Source organism: Sparus aurata, chromosome 23, assembly GCF_900880675.1.
Source record: "Sparus aurata chromosome 23, fSpaAur1.1, whole genome shotgun sequence".
NCBI classification, from domain to species: domain Eukaryota; kingdom Metazoa; phylum Chordata; class Actinopteri; order Spariformes; family Sparidae; genus Sparus; species Sparus aurata.
The window spans coordinates 12,051,942-12,066,264 of NC_044209.1; the positions used below are offsets into that span (position 1 = coordinate 12,051,942).

The 14,323-nt window shown below is 41.4% G+C and overlaps 2 protein-coding genes across 20 annotated transcripts in view; both read right to left on the reverse strand.

The window, feature by feature from the left end:
• The window catches only part of mapk8ip3 (mitogen-activated protein kinase 8 interacting protein 3), a 29,949-nt gene extending 24,963 nt beyond the window's left edge, over positions 1-4,986 (reverse strand). For 18 of the 19 annotated variants that reach the window (XM_030406548.1, XM_030406543.1, XM_030406537.1 and 15 more), the window contains exon 1: positions 3,950-4,986. In XM_030406548.1, coding sequence (XP_030262408.1) covers positions 3,950-4,255 — 306 coding nt within the window. In that variant the 5' untranslated portion in view covers positions 4,256-4,986. The remainder of the gene's footprint in view (positions 1-3,949) is intronic. The other variant, XM_030406532.1, reaches the window with a different exon arrangement.
• A 3,714-nt stretch (positions 4,987-8,700) lies between these two features.
• Positions 8,701-13,707, reverse strand: jpt2 (Jupiter microtubule associated homolog 2). Its single transcript, XM_030408488.1, has 5 exons — positions 13,506-13,707; positions 12,483-12,634; positions 11,987-12,138; positions 10,937-10,973; positions 8,701-10,352 (listed from the first exon to the last, which is right to left on the reverse strand). The coding sequence occupies exons 1-5, from the start codon at positions 13,559-13,561 to the stop codon at positions 10,102-10,104; spliced, it is 648 nt and encodes a 215-aa protein (XP_030264348.1). The 5' UTR covers positions 13,562-13,707; the 3' UTR covers positions 8,701-10,101.
• Positions 13,708-14,323: the final 616 nt, after the last annotated feature.

Sequence of the window (14,323 nt, forward strand, 5' to 3'; positions counted from 1 at the left end):
GTCTGTGTCTGTCTCTCTCTATTGTTGTTCTGTCTCTGCTCCTCATAAGCACAAATCAGGTTACAGTGCCAGGCTCCCTCAGTGTGCTCTGTGCACTATTGATTTTCCGTGATCTCCCACCCATCGCACGTTGTCCCATCCCCCATTACACCCCTCTGACGGCCAGGAAAGACTGTCTGTTTATTTGTTCGAATCAAATTTGTCACCTAACTTAAACACAAATGTAAATTGGCTTCTTCGGCTTGCTGCAAATGATCTTTTGGTCCTGAACGCCAAAGAAAATCAAGAAATAGTCTGTATCAGTCTGAATTGGTTGATAACTACTTTGAGAAATACAATAAATCAGGCTGATGGTTTACAACTAATAGGTGTAGGATTGTTATGAAAGATTATTACAACCCTTTAAGAAAAAAGGTCAAACAGAAACTACGAGATAACATCTTCAAATAAGGTCATGGTAACTTTGATACACTGAAATTGTTTTTCGTTGTTGTTTTTTTTAAATATACATGTCTCATCATTTAATTTTTACTGTCATGTGTTTTCTGTAAGTAGATTGTTATGTTGTGACGTAACACATCGTGGTCATGTGTTTCCCGCCTCGGAGGCTGTGCTCTCCTTTTTCTTATATTGATGAAGAAAACCACTACATATGCGCTTGTTAGAATACCGAGCAAAGTCCTGCTTCAGTGAACTGTTCGACAGTCGGCAAAAGAAAAACCAGCCACTCCTCTGCGTCAGTGCGCTGGCACATCTGCCAAAAAAACCTTCCCTGGATACAGAAAATTAAAGCTGCTGTGAGTGTTGTCATCATTTTTAGCTAACTTCCTGTGTATTGTTTTGAAGTTAGCAATCCCCTCCCTTCTCTCTGCGTCACCACAAATGCACAACTCTTCGATTTTTTTATGGCAGCTCTCTTTGTTTTTTTTTCTTTTCTTCAAACACTTTTCATCGCTTCACCTCTTTGGTAGTCTAAACCGGAAACGGGAGCGCTGGAATGGGTAGCTTTCCTTGTTCTGCCATTTTGGATGCACGTACCAGAACATGAGGATCCTGACCTCTGAGTGTAACCCGAGCAGACAGGACCGCCTCTTAATGGACTTCTCTGTCCTGATTGGTTAAAGTGGGCGGAGATACCAAAAAGTAGGGCTGCAACTAACAATTGTTTTCAATATTGATTATTCTGCTGATTATCTAAAGGATTCATTGTTTAGTCTATGAAACTTCACATTTCCTAGAGCTCAAAGTGACGTCTTCATATTGTTTCTTTTGTCCAACCAACAGTCCAAAACCCAAAGACTAAAAAAGTAAAGAGAAAAAAGAAGAAGCAAATCCTTCTATTTATCAAACTGGATGGAATGTTTGACATTTTTACTTGAAAAAAATGACAATGAATCTTTGCAGCCCTATTTTACAGATTTAGAAAAAGATCTGCTGGATGCGACAAGTACATGTGTTGTAGCTTCTAACTGGAATGAAAAATGTTGGTGGTTTTGTTTTCTATTGTCTCTCTATTGTTAACTTACCATACAAATACTTTAAGTTTCAGTTTTGGTATCAATGTGAACAAAAAACAAAAAAATGTGACGGGACCTGTTGCCATCTTTCAGCTCAAACAATGGCCTCAGCGGGCTCATTGCCCTCTGTTACCTGCAGTTCCTGTTCGAGCATCAATGCTCACAATGCCACCACATTTTTTTGTTACGGGCTTAAATATGACAACAGTGACATTTTAATATAAACTAGCGAGTCTTCTCTCAATTAACAGCTTACAGCGAAAACAAACCAGAAAAGCGTCATGGGGAGAAAACACAGCGGAGAGAACAGATGATGAAACAGACTAAAAGCTGAGCTAAGCTGATACTAGCAGGGCTGCCAGTGATATGCTGAGGCCTCTTTGGATGGGAGGAGGATTAAAGTTGCTTTATGATCGCCTGCTGGGTCCCACGGCTGCTGTGACACAGGTCAGAGGAAGACGGAGGGGTGAAAAAAAAAAAAAAAAGATTTGATGGAGGTGGAGTCTGGCCCGTAACGAGATAGCTCCATATTGATGACCACTTTTATTGTTTGTGTCCTCGTTCTCGCTGTGCTTTCGAGTGAAAACGCCCACTGAGACTCATGCTTCCCCCCTTCATCTGTCAAAGCCTTACTGACTGTCATTTAATCACCACACACTGCAAAGTAAGCTATCATGTCCCTTTGCATATTGCGTGGTTATGCATTTGCATGAGACTTCAGCTGTGCTGTGTGGAAGCTCAGGTATTATAACAGAAACACAAACACTAACATCTTTTTACTGTGAAAACAGACGTCTGTGTTGCATGTTTGTCACTGCAGCATCAGTATTGAGAGTGTAGGAAGCACCGTTGTGGTCATAATGGTGATAGAAGTAGTAGTTGTGACAGCAACACCTGTCATTGTGAAAACTGAGATAGGTCCAGTAATTTAATGGAACTGTCAGCAGACTTTGTAGCAGTATGAGCAGTTGTTGCAGTGGGAAAGCTTCATGCTGTCTTCCAGGCACTTAAATGTGTTGCTGTGACAGTCTGGACTAACCTTGGTTTAACCTGTCAGTACTGTTCACCTACATGTACTTGTATTTGCCAGCCCACATGCTGTAGATACTTACTCTATTTCCTAAAGAAACATTTCCTTGTCTGTGAAACCGTGACTGTATATTGACCTCGAGGTCTCGGCTTAAACGGTATGTTATTAGGTCAATGTCCATGAAACCACATTAGATTAACCCTACCGCTCCTTCAGCTGTGAGGTATTTTATCCAGCAGGACTTCATACTTTTTCCTCGTGCTTATGTGTGAACCAGACCTACATTTGTCCAGTGATGAAAAGAAACTGAGAAGATTTACTCAAGGTACTGGGATACTTGTCTGTGGTATCTGTAGTTGTTTTCAGTGGTGGCAGGCTGTTATAATGGTAACCGTTCCATGTCCGTAGTTCTATGATTGATTGCAGCACTTCTGTTTGTTTGTTTGTTTGTTATCTGATTATGAATAAAGGACACAGGGTCTTAGGCTTGTTTCTGTTTCTTATTTTTTTTTATTATCTAGATCACAAAATTCAGTATGGTATTCTGCCGAGCTGTGGCGGTCCACCTCTCCTGAGTGATTGTGGAGGAAACGCTGCTTGTCATTCACTTGGCTATTTCCATTTTCTACAACTTCAAACTTCTACTCCGCTACACCACTACATTCATTTAGCAACTAGTTAATAGATACTCTACAGACTGCTTGCTGCATCTGACCCTGATGATCAGAAAAATGCTGAATATTGGATCAAATAATTGGCCGAGGCCTGTCATCAGTAGAGCCACAGTAACCTATTCAGTATAGGTATGTATAATTTACTATAACATGTACTCTTGATACGTTTCATATAAGATACTTTAAGACTTTTACTGAAGTACTAATCATATTTGTGGATTTCATTTTTACCAAGGTGTTAGCTTTTATTCAAGTATGACTTTTAGGTACTCTTTACAACGCTGCATTTCTCTGACACCTGCTGAGTAAAGACACACTTATAAAATATTGTCAAGTAGACATAATGCCTGATGTTTTTGTTTTGTTTTTGTTTTTTTGCTTTTACCAAAGTCCATTTTCATTTGGAGATTACCACTTAAGACGCAAGACTCTGAGGACATCCTTATTTTAGTTCTTCATAGGCAGCCCTATTATTGCATGATTCACTTCCGAGTTTGCTGTTTATAGATTTAGGTTACACTATTTTTAACAGCTTGTTAGAAATCAGTGTGGACAATGTGTCAGCAGCACAGTGAGACCAGAAATAAGTCCAGCAGTCTCATGTCACAGGCCTAAACATGAGTCACATGTCTGATGAAAGCTCTCGTTCAGACCGTGGCTGTGAAGGAAGCACCATGAAGCTGGCTGTGATGGTTGGAGGCCCGGGCAGAGCCGGGTGGATCACTCACCTCCTCCGCCTGCTTGCGCAGCGCTTTCTCCCTTTCGTACTGGGTGATGAGCTGCTCGTTGTCCTCCTTCAGCAGCTCCAGCTCCACTTCGTGCTCCTGGTTCTCCGTCAGCACCGCGTCCAGGTTCTCCAGGACGTTCACCACCAGCGGCATCAGCTCCTTCACCACCTCCTCGTCATAGCTGCGGATGAGCCGCTCGAACTCCCGGTAGATGCTGTTGGCCAGGCCCGACACCCGCTCCGACATCACGGAGCCGGAGCCGTAGTCGTCCTGGTAGACCACCTCGTCTATCTGCAGCTCCATCATCTTGGCAGCTGGAGCCGGCTTCTGGTTTTCCAGATGAGGAGGCTGCGCTCACACAGTTTTCAGGCCTGTAAGGCGAGACTGTCACAAGGTTTGGATCCTCAGCAGCAGAAAAAGGGGGACATTCAAACAGCCTTTCCTCCAATAAAGAAAACTTATGCCATTTTGCAGCAGCACCGATTCACTGAAGTAAAGCAGACTGTTGCCGTGTGTATAACCTTGAGCTCGAATATAGACTCTAATGTTTTGATGTAAAGAGGGCCCCCTCCTCTTCCACCACCAGCCCGATGTATCGCCTCCAGACGCGGCCCAGCTAGTGCTCTTCTTCCTCGGGGAGCATCTGATCCGGGGAGCAGTGGATGAGCAGCGGGCCGGCCTGTGGATCGGCCCTCGTTGAGTCCATGCCGAGGAACGAAATGCCTTCGTCGATGATATTGCACCTGCCTCAGCAGCAGCCGCAGCCATGGACCCCAGCCATTACTGGCAGGGGAAATAAATAAATTAATAAATAGGTAAATAAATAATCTAACGCTCCCGATCCCCGCCGACGCCCGATCCGCCACTATAACATCGTTTCTCCCATGTTCTGTTCCCCTCTCCGGCGGGCCGCCGATGCTGCTGGCCAGGCTCGGGCGTTGATGGTGATGTCTCCCTATGGGAGAGGCTCTCCCTGCTGTTCAGATGGAGGAGCCAGCTGACCGACTCTGGCTGACGTCACACCGTCTGCATTGAGCAAGCGGCCTCACTGCGTCAAGTCAGACAGACCATACCGGAAAGCAGCGTCACGATTTCAAAATAAAGCCACAAGCTTGATTAATTAATTTTTTGATGGGATAAATACTGATAAACACTGATGACGCATTCCTTTCATTTCAAATATGATACATTAAAAAGGATTTTTTACACATTAGAACAGTTGAGTTTTCACTGGGAGTACAACTGATCCTATATGAAAAAAGTAGTAAAATGTCCGCTGTGGCTCTGGTGGAAGCTTTCACCAAGTTGTTTTCATCCTGTTTATCTCAGTTTTGGTTAGGAGAATACACATTTATAACAAAGCCTGTGTGAATTGAGAGTGTTGAGTTTGAAACACGTGGGCAATTTCCGGACAGGGAGGGTCAAACAAAACAATGCCACTGGTGGCATTATGGGAAATGTAGGATTCAGTGTTGCTGAAGCTTGACTCATCATAGGAACGTGTATAAGGATAGGCCCATCTCACCCTCTGTTACTTATATTTTGACCATTCTTTTCGTAATCTCTCTCTTTTGTGTCTCCCAATTTAAGTGACATGCAACTCTTATTTGGTAGAGCAGCTCCTTTAATACAAACAGGTCACACAAATGTTTAAAACAATAGTTTGTTGTTGAATCTTATGAACACTATAATTATTTTTGAATAATAAAGATATTTGAATATGATTGCTATCAACACACATCATAAGTACTTTACTTATCAACAAATCTACTTGAGTATGTGAAAAGCACACACACACACACACACACACACACACACACACATTAAGCCTCACTGTGTCTCTTATCTGGTCTCTTGGAGCTGTTTGATCTCTATCAGCATGTTCTCCACCTCCACGCCCATTCTCGAAAAAGTCACATTCACATCTCTTTTACTCACTACACAAAATACGCAAATACGCAACATCTATAAATCAATAAACCTTTTGGTCAATGCATTTCTGTGGAAACTCTGCCCTTCAGACCAGCCAAAGTGTACTAAGTGCCTGATGGGAACAAATGATGGGAAATCAAGTAAAACATAGATATTAGGCTATATACAGCTATTTCCTCCTAAACTTATTCCATTTGTTTAGAGCTCAAAGACTTTGGCATCATCGGTATCATCTTTTCCTACATCCCAGGTTCAAATTCATAGTTAACTAGTTTTGCATTTTATTTACAGACATCATATAGCACTTATACACACATGACTTCTTCTGGCTTAGTCAGTTCTTCTCTTATTCTGCTGTATGCAAAAAATAGGGTGATATTCTGAAGCCACATAAACCTGAAGACACCAGAACATCTCCGTTGTCAGAGCAGTAATCAGACACTGAATTCCCATGAAAAATAGTAAGGACATGACACGTGTTCTCAGCATTAGCTGGAGCCCTGTCTTTTGTACTTTGGCTCATGAAGCCGCATGCTTGCCAAGAGTTTTATTTTGGAACTCAAAAACGGAAGTTGTAGCTTTTCCTATACTTTGTTGGTATCCCACTTGACCTGAGTCCGCAGCAGGACCTGATGCTAGAATTTAATAATAATGACAAAGCACTCTCTAAAAATGAAATAAAATGCTGCACATTCCTAAAGTAACTATACATGACTACACAAAAACTTATATAATGATTATTTTATTTTTCATATGTTGAAAAGTGTCGGTCCATTTTAATAAACCACCTGACAGAATGGAAGTGACCAAATCTCTTGTGTTTAACCAGCAGCTCCTGAGGGAGTAGCTTTTTTTTTTTTTTTTTATATATGCACTATGCACACCTTGTTTGAGGGGGATGGGCACATGGCAAGGTATTACTAATGCACGTTGGTTTATACCACAAAGGAAACTGAGTCAACACTTCTGTCCCTTAAAAAGGTCACCTGTCAGTTTGGTTCTTGCATTAAATAATAACGAAACTGCAGCTGAGGAGGGAGAATCAGCCATCATGAAGAGGCTGCAACGTCAACAAGTACCTTAAAATAATTATTAATCCAACTGATATAATCTTTTACTAACCATGGTGATATTAACAGGAATAGTAAGAGTGCTGGTGAGGAAACGTGCAGAGCCTTGCTGGGCAAACATCTCTTAAATTAGTTTTTAGAATCATTTAATTTGAAAGCTTTTAAAAGTACGGTCAGAAAATGTATTGATTACCTCCATGCAGGACCTTAGATTCATTTGGTCACAACGGGGAGGAATTTAGCTTCCCAAAGCAAATGCAGACTGTGTTTTTTCTGTGTAAAGTAAACATATAAGAATGTATGTTTGACAAGACTGATGGTTTAAACACAAAAGGTTACGGCCTCAGGACCCCACAGATAGGACATTATACGGCGTATGAGTATCAGTCCCAGACAATAAAGGCCGAGAGCAAACATCTTTCACTTGAACTCTCTTTCAGTCAGACAAGTGTAGCTTGGGCTATTGTTTCCTGAGGAGAGGATTAACAATGGAGACAAAAACTGGCCAATGAAGCATAAAAACTGGGCAGATAAAGGAACCACAGCGCCAAAGCCAAACTCATCGTAACACCCCTGAATTTAACAACTATATCCAATGGCAGCAAGAAATTCAGATAACTAAAGTGAGACCAACATACAATGAATGAATTGCAAGCGAAATGTTTAAATCTACCACTATGAATATCAAGTGCATATATCTACATGTCAGTGGGGTTTCTTTTATCAGCATAAAGCTTCAGCTGCCCTTCTTATTTCCTTCAGTAGGTGGCAGTAAAATACTGACAATGTTTACATTTCACATCATTCCTAGATTTTCTTCAGGCTCACAGCAGAGAGTGGGTGGTTCTTTCAAAGTCCTCTCCTGGTTTTCAGTTTAGGCCTGCTGCTTGGTACTGTACCAAAGATGGACAAAGGAGACATGCATGAATGTGGATAAACCTGGTCTGAGTTGTGGAACATAAATAAGATCTAGTTCTCTTGGCTCTTGAAAGACTGACTGAAAACGTCTGTGTGAGTGTAGTATTGTTCACATGCCACCATATGCCATTCTACGCCATAATTTGCAGACAACTGTGATGTGAAAAATGTGCTTTAATATCACATGTACATTCACATTATACATGGTTGAGGAAAACATCTAAACTGGTCCTCGAACCTTAGACAGCGTTCCTCATGACAAACATGAGTTGTAGAGACAAGCTGCATGTGAAAGAGGCTTTTGGTTACTCGAACATGCTGCACATAATGGTCAGTCAGAACTCATTGTACACCAACGGCAAGTCTTCGTCACCCACAATTGGAAGCACAGCAGGATGCTCAGCATGAAATTTGAATTATATGGCTGCCATCATGTACATGTCATACCTCTTAGATAAGGGAAGCTATTTAGCTCAGCTTATTAATTGCACAGAACTAGTCCTACCTGATGTCTGGGTTCTAGAGTATGTGAAACACATGCTTAAATGTCATGCTTTTTCCTTGAGCTGTAAAAGGTTCATCAAAACTTAAATGTAAGATAAAGACATAGTTTTGTGGGCTTCCTAGTATTGAGAATATATCTCCTACCCATCTGTGTTTCTGTCTATAGTCTACTGCTGCTTAAAGGAGAAAATGAAAAACAGCACCACAGATTCCAATGGTTAGTTGCAAAGTTAAACTACATTTTCGGCAAAGAGTGGCCATTTTGTCTCTATAACAAGCAGCTTGCACAGAGTGCTGCCAAAGGGCAAATGGGGACAAAAGAATCAGTGTCAGTGGTTCAAGAATTTAGTACCAATCAGGAGCAGACAAGGCTGTGTTTGTAAATTTACATTTACACTGATCCAAACAAATATTTAACAAAGTATGAGCTGTATTTCCATTTATGAAAAGCAAATTCATTTACACACTCCTTCTAATATGTGATTGTTGAATCTCAAAGATAATAAGAAAAAGTGTTATTTCTGTGTGCTTGGAAAGTAAACAAAAGAAAAAAACTCTAAATGCAAAACAACAGTTTTATTGCAATACACAGGATTTCTTTCTTCTGCTGTGCTCATTGCCTGCCAGGCACATCAACACACGGGGGACAGGCTGGCACCAGAATAACATTAATGTGCGTCATTAAGTGGGTGAAAGAGTGATTATCAATGAGCCCACCTGGACTCAGGCAGGCCACACGCTTGTCCAGAGTTCACTTGTCTTCAGCCGTTTTAATTTAAAACATAAACAAAGGCCTGACCCACGCAAAAAAGGCATGTTCATAAAGCAAGCAATGAGAACAAAGCAGAAAAGAACCTGCACAATACAATCGCATGAAATCAAAATGGAATTTCTTTAAGGAAGCAGATACATTTAGAAGTAAACAACTGTATTCATCTTTGTTTTTAAAGTCAATTTTTGGCATCTAGAGAAAGAAACCATGAAGGAATAATTCATGAGAAGGCAAGAAAGATGAATAAGGCTTCTAATCATACAGTCATTTCTTACTGTCTAACACATGCATTATTTTGAAAAATGGCCAAACAAAAGGTCTCATGTAGACATCCATGAAGGATCGGGCACTAGTGGAACTCCCTGAAACGTTTTACATATTACATGGTGAGAAGATTTATTCACCCCTCCAGACTGAGCGCCTACACATTAAGGTTTAAAACAATCACCCTGAAATTTGAGCAAATGTCTGCCATGAATTCTTACACCAGGACTGTAACGTCACCAATAATTTGAATCTAGGACTGTTTGAAGCTGAACAATGTACAATCACTCAAATGTCTTAACCATTCTTGAGATGCAAAAACATTTTCCAAAATAATTGTGCCTTAAACCAAACTACAGCAACACATGCTTAAAAACAGAGACAGTTAAAACAGTAACCGCATTATTTGGATTGAACAACGTCACATTCAAAATGATTGGTTTGTGATTGTATGTTTGCAGGTTTCATTGAAGAAATAGACACAAAGCAAGAAAAGAGGCTGAAAGTGCAAGAAGTTGAGGACAACATATGTGACCAGAAGTTTGATGTGAACAACAAAAAATCCTGGTCTGCTTTTAGATGTACGGGTGAAGTAACAGTGGGGAGAGGGGTGTTGGAATGAGAGAAGACTGACAGAGGAGCAGACAAGGAGTGAGTGGACAAGGACAGGGAGGAGTGGTGTGTTCAGCTCATCAGTAGAATATCACACTGGACTTTCCTCCAGGGGGGTTGAGGACCCTATTGTGAGAGCGAGGTCGGGGTCCCAGATGAGGCTCATGTTTCTTCAGGTCAGCAGTCTCATCTCTCTGATCCGGAGGCGAGGAGGGAGAGGGCTCCGGCACTGGAGGGGCTGCGACTGCAGCGGGCTCTTCCTTGACTGGAATGGGAGCTGGGGGGGCAGCTTCCTCCTTCACCTCAGGTTGGCTGATCTTGGGTTCAGGTGCTTAGAGAGGGGAAAAAAAGAAAAAAGATCAGAACATAAAATATCCTAAAAGTATAACAACCTATGGAATTACCACTTGTAATATAGTATATAAACCAATTCTTTCCAGAGTGACAGTTATGATACCAGTGGCGTAAGCCTGCAACAGACATTTTATTTCTTCTACGCATCATTGTGAAAATAATGTTTATTGCACAGTGTAATGGCTTGGAACATTGATAACTTCTGTGTTTAGGTTGGTTCCCTATGAACCTTGCTTTCACTATTGTTTCTGCCCCCTGACACAAACTGTAACAGGAACATGAATGCTAACTTGTAATCCTATTTCAATCTGCTTTCATGTCTTCATTATAGACTGAATTAATGAATTAACTATAAATCCTTTTGTCCTGTGGTGTTGGTAGTTGCTACACTGATGAAAACAGAAACAATCTGGTTCCATTTGTTAATGCTGAAGGAGAAAACTGTATCCAACAGGTGCAAAACTCAAAATGCAGCACTGAGTACAATGACTCAACATAAAGGAAATCTCTTTAAAAAAAAAAGAAAAAAAGCTGGACTTTTCCTTAATACCACAAACTCACCTGGTGGTTCAGGTTCAGGTCCCACACTTAGATTGTCCTGTAAGAAATTAAAGATAAGAGATTTTCTCACTGTGCAATCCATACAAATGACAAAACAGGCTTTCTTCTTAGTTCTACTTGAAGAAACCCACAACAGATGCTCAGAATAGTGCATCCTCATGTTCATATCAAAAGGCTTCTTGAAGTGAAACTATTTCTGTCTTATCTGCATTGTTAAGCTACTCGCCTTGTCCTCGTCTGACTTTACCTAGGCACCTGGGCAAATAAAGGGAAATTTATATTTAAAATCAATACACCCAGTAATATGGCTGAACACAACATTTTCCTCCAATGTCATAGACTGTTTTTTCACATGTGCTCTGTGTAAAGGATCAAACAAGTCATGGATAGCAAGTGACCATTACACATGCTGTGAGTTTGCAGCTCCAAAATAAAATCAAAAATATTTAGATCAGATTTTTCTTGCAAATTAACAATCACAGTAACATAACTGTGAAAGCATTTCTAAAATTTCTTACAACATTCCTCTTTCCCAGACATGATAACCCTCGTAATTTGTTACATGCGTTTTAAGTAAACAGCTGTGTGGAATATTTACACTATCCCAAACCCCAGCACGTTTAGAGAAAACTGTTAAATCAACTGATCGCTCCCTGGAATTTATTTGTGTCACTACTGAGCTTGATGCAATAGAATCAGCAGTCCACAGCGCCCAATGCTTTGGTTGCACAAACACTATTGACCTGTGGAGAAGACCAACTGATACGCTATGGCATGTGATAGTGGCTGGGCCTCTTTGAGTCTTACAGGATAAAATGGGGATCAAGTAGTAACTGGTGATGAGGCAACTAGCAGACTTTTGGACCCTTACTACCAAGTGGAAAGTACACAATATGTTTTTTTTTATTTGGGGGGTTGACCATTGCTTTAAATGCTTACTAGCTGGTGTGTTTATAGTCAAGAGTCAGTGGTGATGAGAAATAAACAAAAAAAGTAAAACAAGTCCAAGTAAAGTGAAGGCAGAGTATAACATTCAGATGCATGCCATACCTTTGGCTTATTTGGGTGGCCTCGACTTGGGCTTTGGCCAGGTGCACTTTCTGCAGACCCGAAAATGTTGCTGGTCATTCCACCTGGAGGCATGGTTCTCTGTGCTTGGGCTGGAGGTTCAGGGTCCCCAAATATTCCGCTAGTCCTTCCACCTACATGATGAATTACAAAGGTGCATGTTAACCTTTTACTGCATAGCCACAGTGCCATAATGACAGTCATCTCTGTCAAATCTATTTTTTTAAGGCAGTCAGGGTGACCCAGCAGTTTCCTTCTAGATATTCAGACCATCTGTCAACACCAGAAAACATACTCGCCTCTACCACCCACTCCACAAAATTTGGAGGTGGATTACATTCAGGTGCAGAGAACAGTCAGTGTTTATACTGGAATTATCACATGAAAGTAACAGTTTTCACACCCTGGACATTGACAGATGCTTCAAATGGCCTGCCTGTGCACATACAGAACATTAGCGCTAGGAAGTTGGTCTGACCTGGTGGATTGGAGCGTTTGGGTACAGTTTCGGGCTGCTCTGGTGGAGCAAAAACTTTAGAGGCCATCTTATGAGGTCTTCTCGATGCTGCAGAATCCTCTTCATAGCCACCAAACAGATTGCTGGAGCCACCTCCAGGAGGCTGCAACACCCTGCAGAATATGAAAGAATATAGTACCACTTAAATAGGATCCTATCCAACTAATTTTTCCAAGTCTTGTTTGGATCAATTATTTCGTGCAAGTGTGACTTTTTATTCCATGCCATATTCAAGGGTGACACTAATGTTGCCACGATGTATTTTGGTCAAGGAGGCTAGTGTTTACTGATAACAGAAAGATGTCATATTTTTGCACTCTGACACACAAAGAGGACAAGTCGAGTACAAAAGATAACATGGCTATAAATATGTTACAGTACAGGCGAGAGCTTAACCCATCGCAGCTAAAGAACAGGTTATTTGATTACACACTGACAATGGCGCCATACGTCTGAGACGTCTTTAGCTTGTTAAGACGACGTTATACTTTCTCACGTTATTAAGAACCACAGCGCACGTAAACTCGACTATTTTGAACCAAGAACTGACGCTTTCGAGTAAGGAAACTGAACCTCCTTCAACAGGAACAATGTGGTCACAACGCCGTTATTGGCGAGTACAAAGAACAGCAGCCTGAAGTGGCTTTCACACTTCCGCAGGCGCAGCAAGACAGACAACGCCTGGTCTGTTAGCTTAAAAGCTAACTCTGGACTTAAATTGGCTAACGCAAGATAACTCAAACAAAGCTAGCTCAAGGCGAACGACCACACATATACTTGGCTCAACTTAGTCATAACATTGCGGCTGTTGATGTTAGCGTTAAGTTTAACGACAATATAAAAAAAGAGAAGCTTCGAACAGCTATCATATAACCTACATATAACTGACTAGCTGACCGGCCGAACACTAACGTTACAATCAAAATAAGATACTGTAGGCCATTTCTTTCTCAGACAACAAAGCTACACGGCTATATCTTTCACCTTGAGCTTGGTTTTGAACCAGTCTCCAACCCCTGAAACATGTTCGTCGAAGTCATAGTGGTTTTATTTTGAGCCTTCAAGTTTCCGAAGACAACTTCGTCAAATTGCCAACTGGACGACCAGCAAGTTCCCCTATCTGCGTGTGCCCAACCAAACTCCGGAGTGAAGAATTTCAGTCCACCCAACTGTGACACAGAGGAATATAACTGGTCCACTGGCAAGCTGCCGAGGAGTGCGGTGTGCTCGTTTCATGGCACACGGCAGCCCTCCAGCAAATATGAACCAAGTTATCCACTGTTTTGGTGTCTTTTGAGACAGAACTGCTCTTTAGTCATAACAAAACGGAGGCTACGTCCTTTCATCTTTCATCTGATTTGTACAGTTGTAAAACACATATATCCTTTATACACGTTTTATAGATTTAAGGCAGAAACTCCGCCCTGCGGATCTGTCAAATGGAGAACAAACAACCGAACGCGTGAACTAATCCTGATATATGGCGCTTGTTCTTTTCACCGGGGCGCCTCGCCTGGGCAAATGCAGGCGTTTGCTGAGTCCAAGATGGAAACTAAAATAAAGTACAGATGCTGTTAAATCAAAATTCCGTTGTCCATCATTTTGTTGTAGCTGGTGCGTTGCAATCATCGTTTTAGTAAGTGTTTTGTTGCCTGCTGTATATGCAAATGTTTGGTTCCATGTAGTCGGGTCACTATCGGCGTACGCCAGAATAAATTCAAGCGCAGCCTCTGAATTCTGCCTCTTGATTTGATCTTCAAAATGCCAATCACTTCTTGGGGTGTAACTTTTTTTCCAGAGCG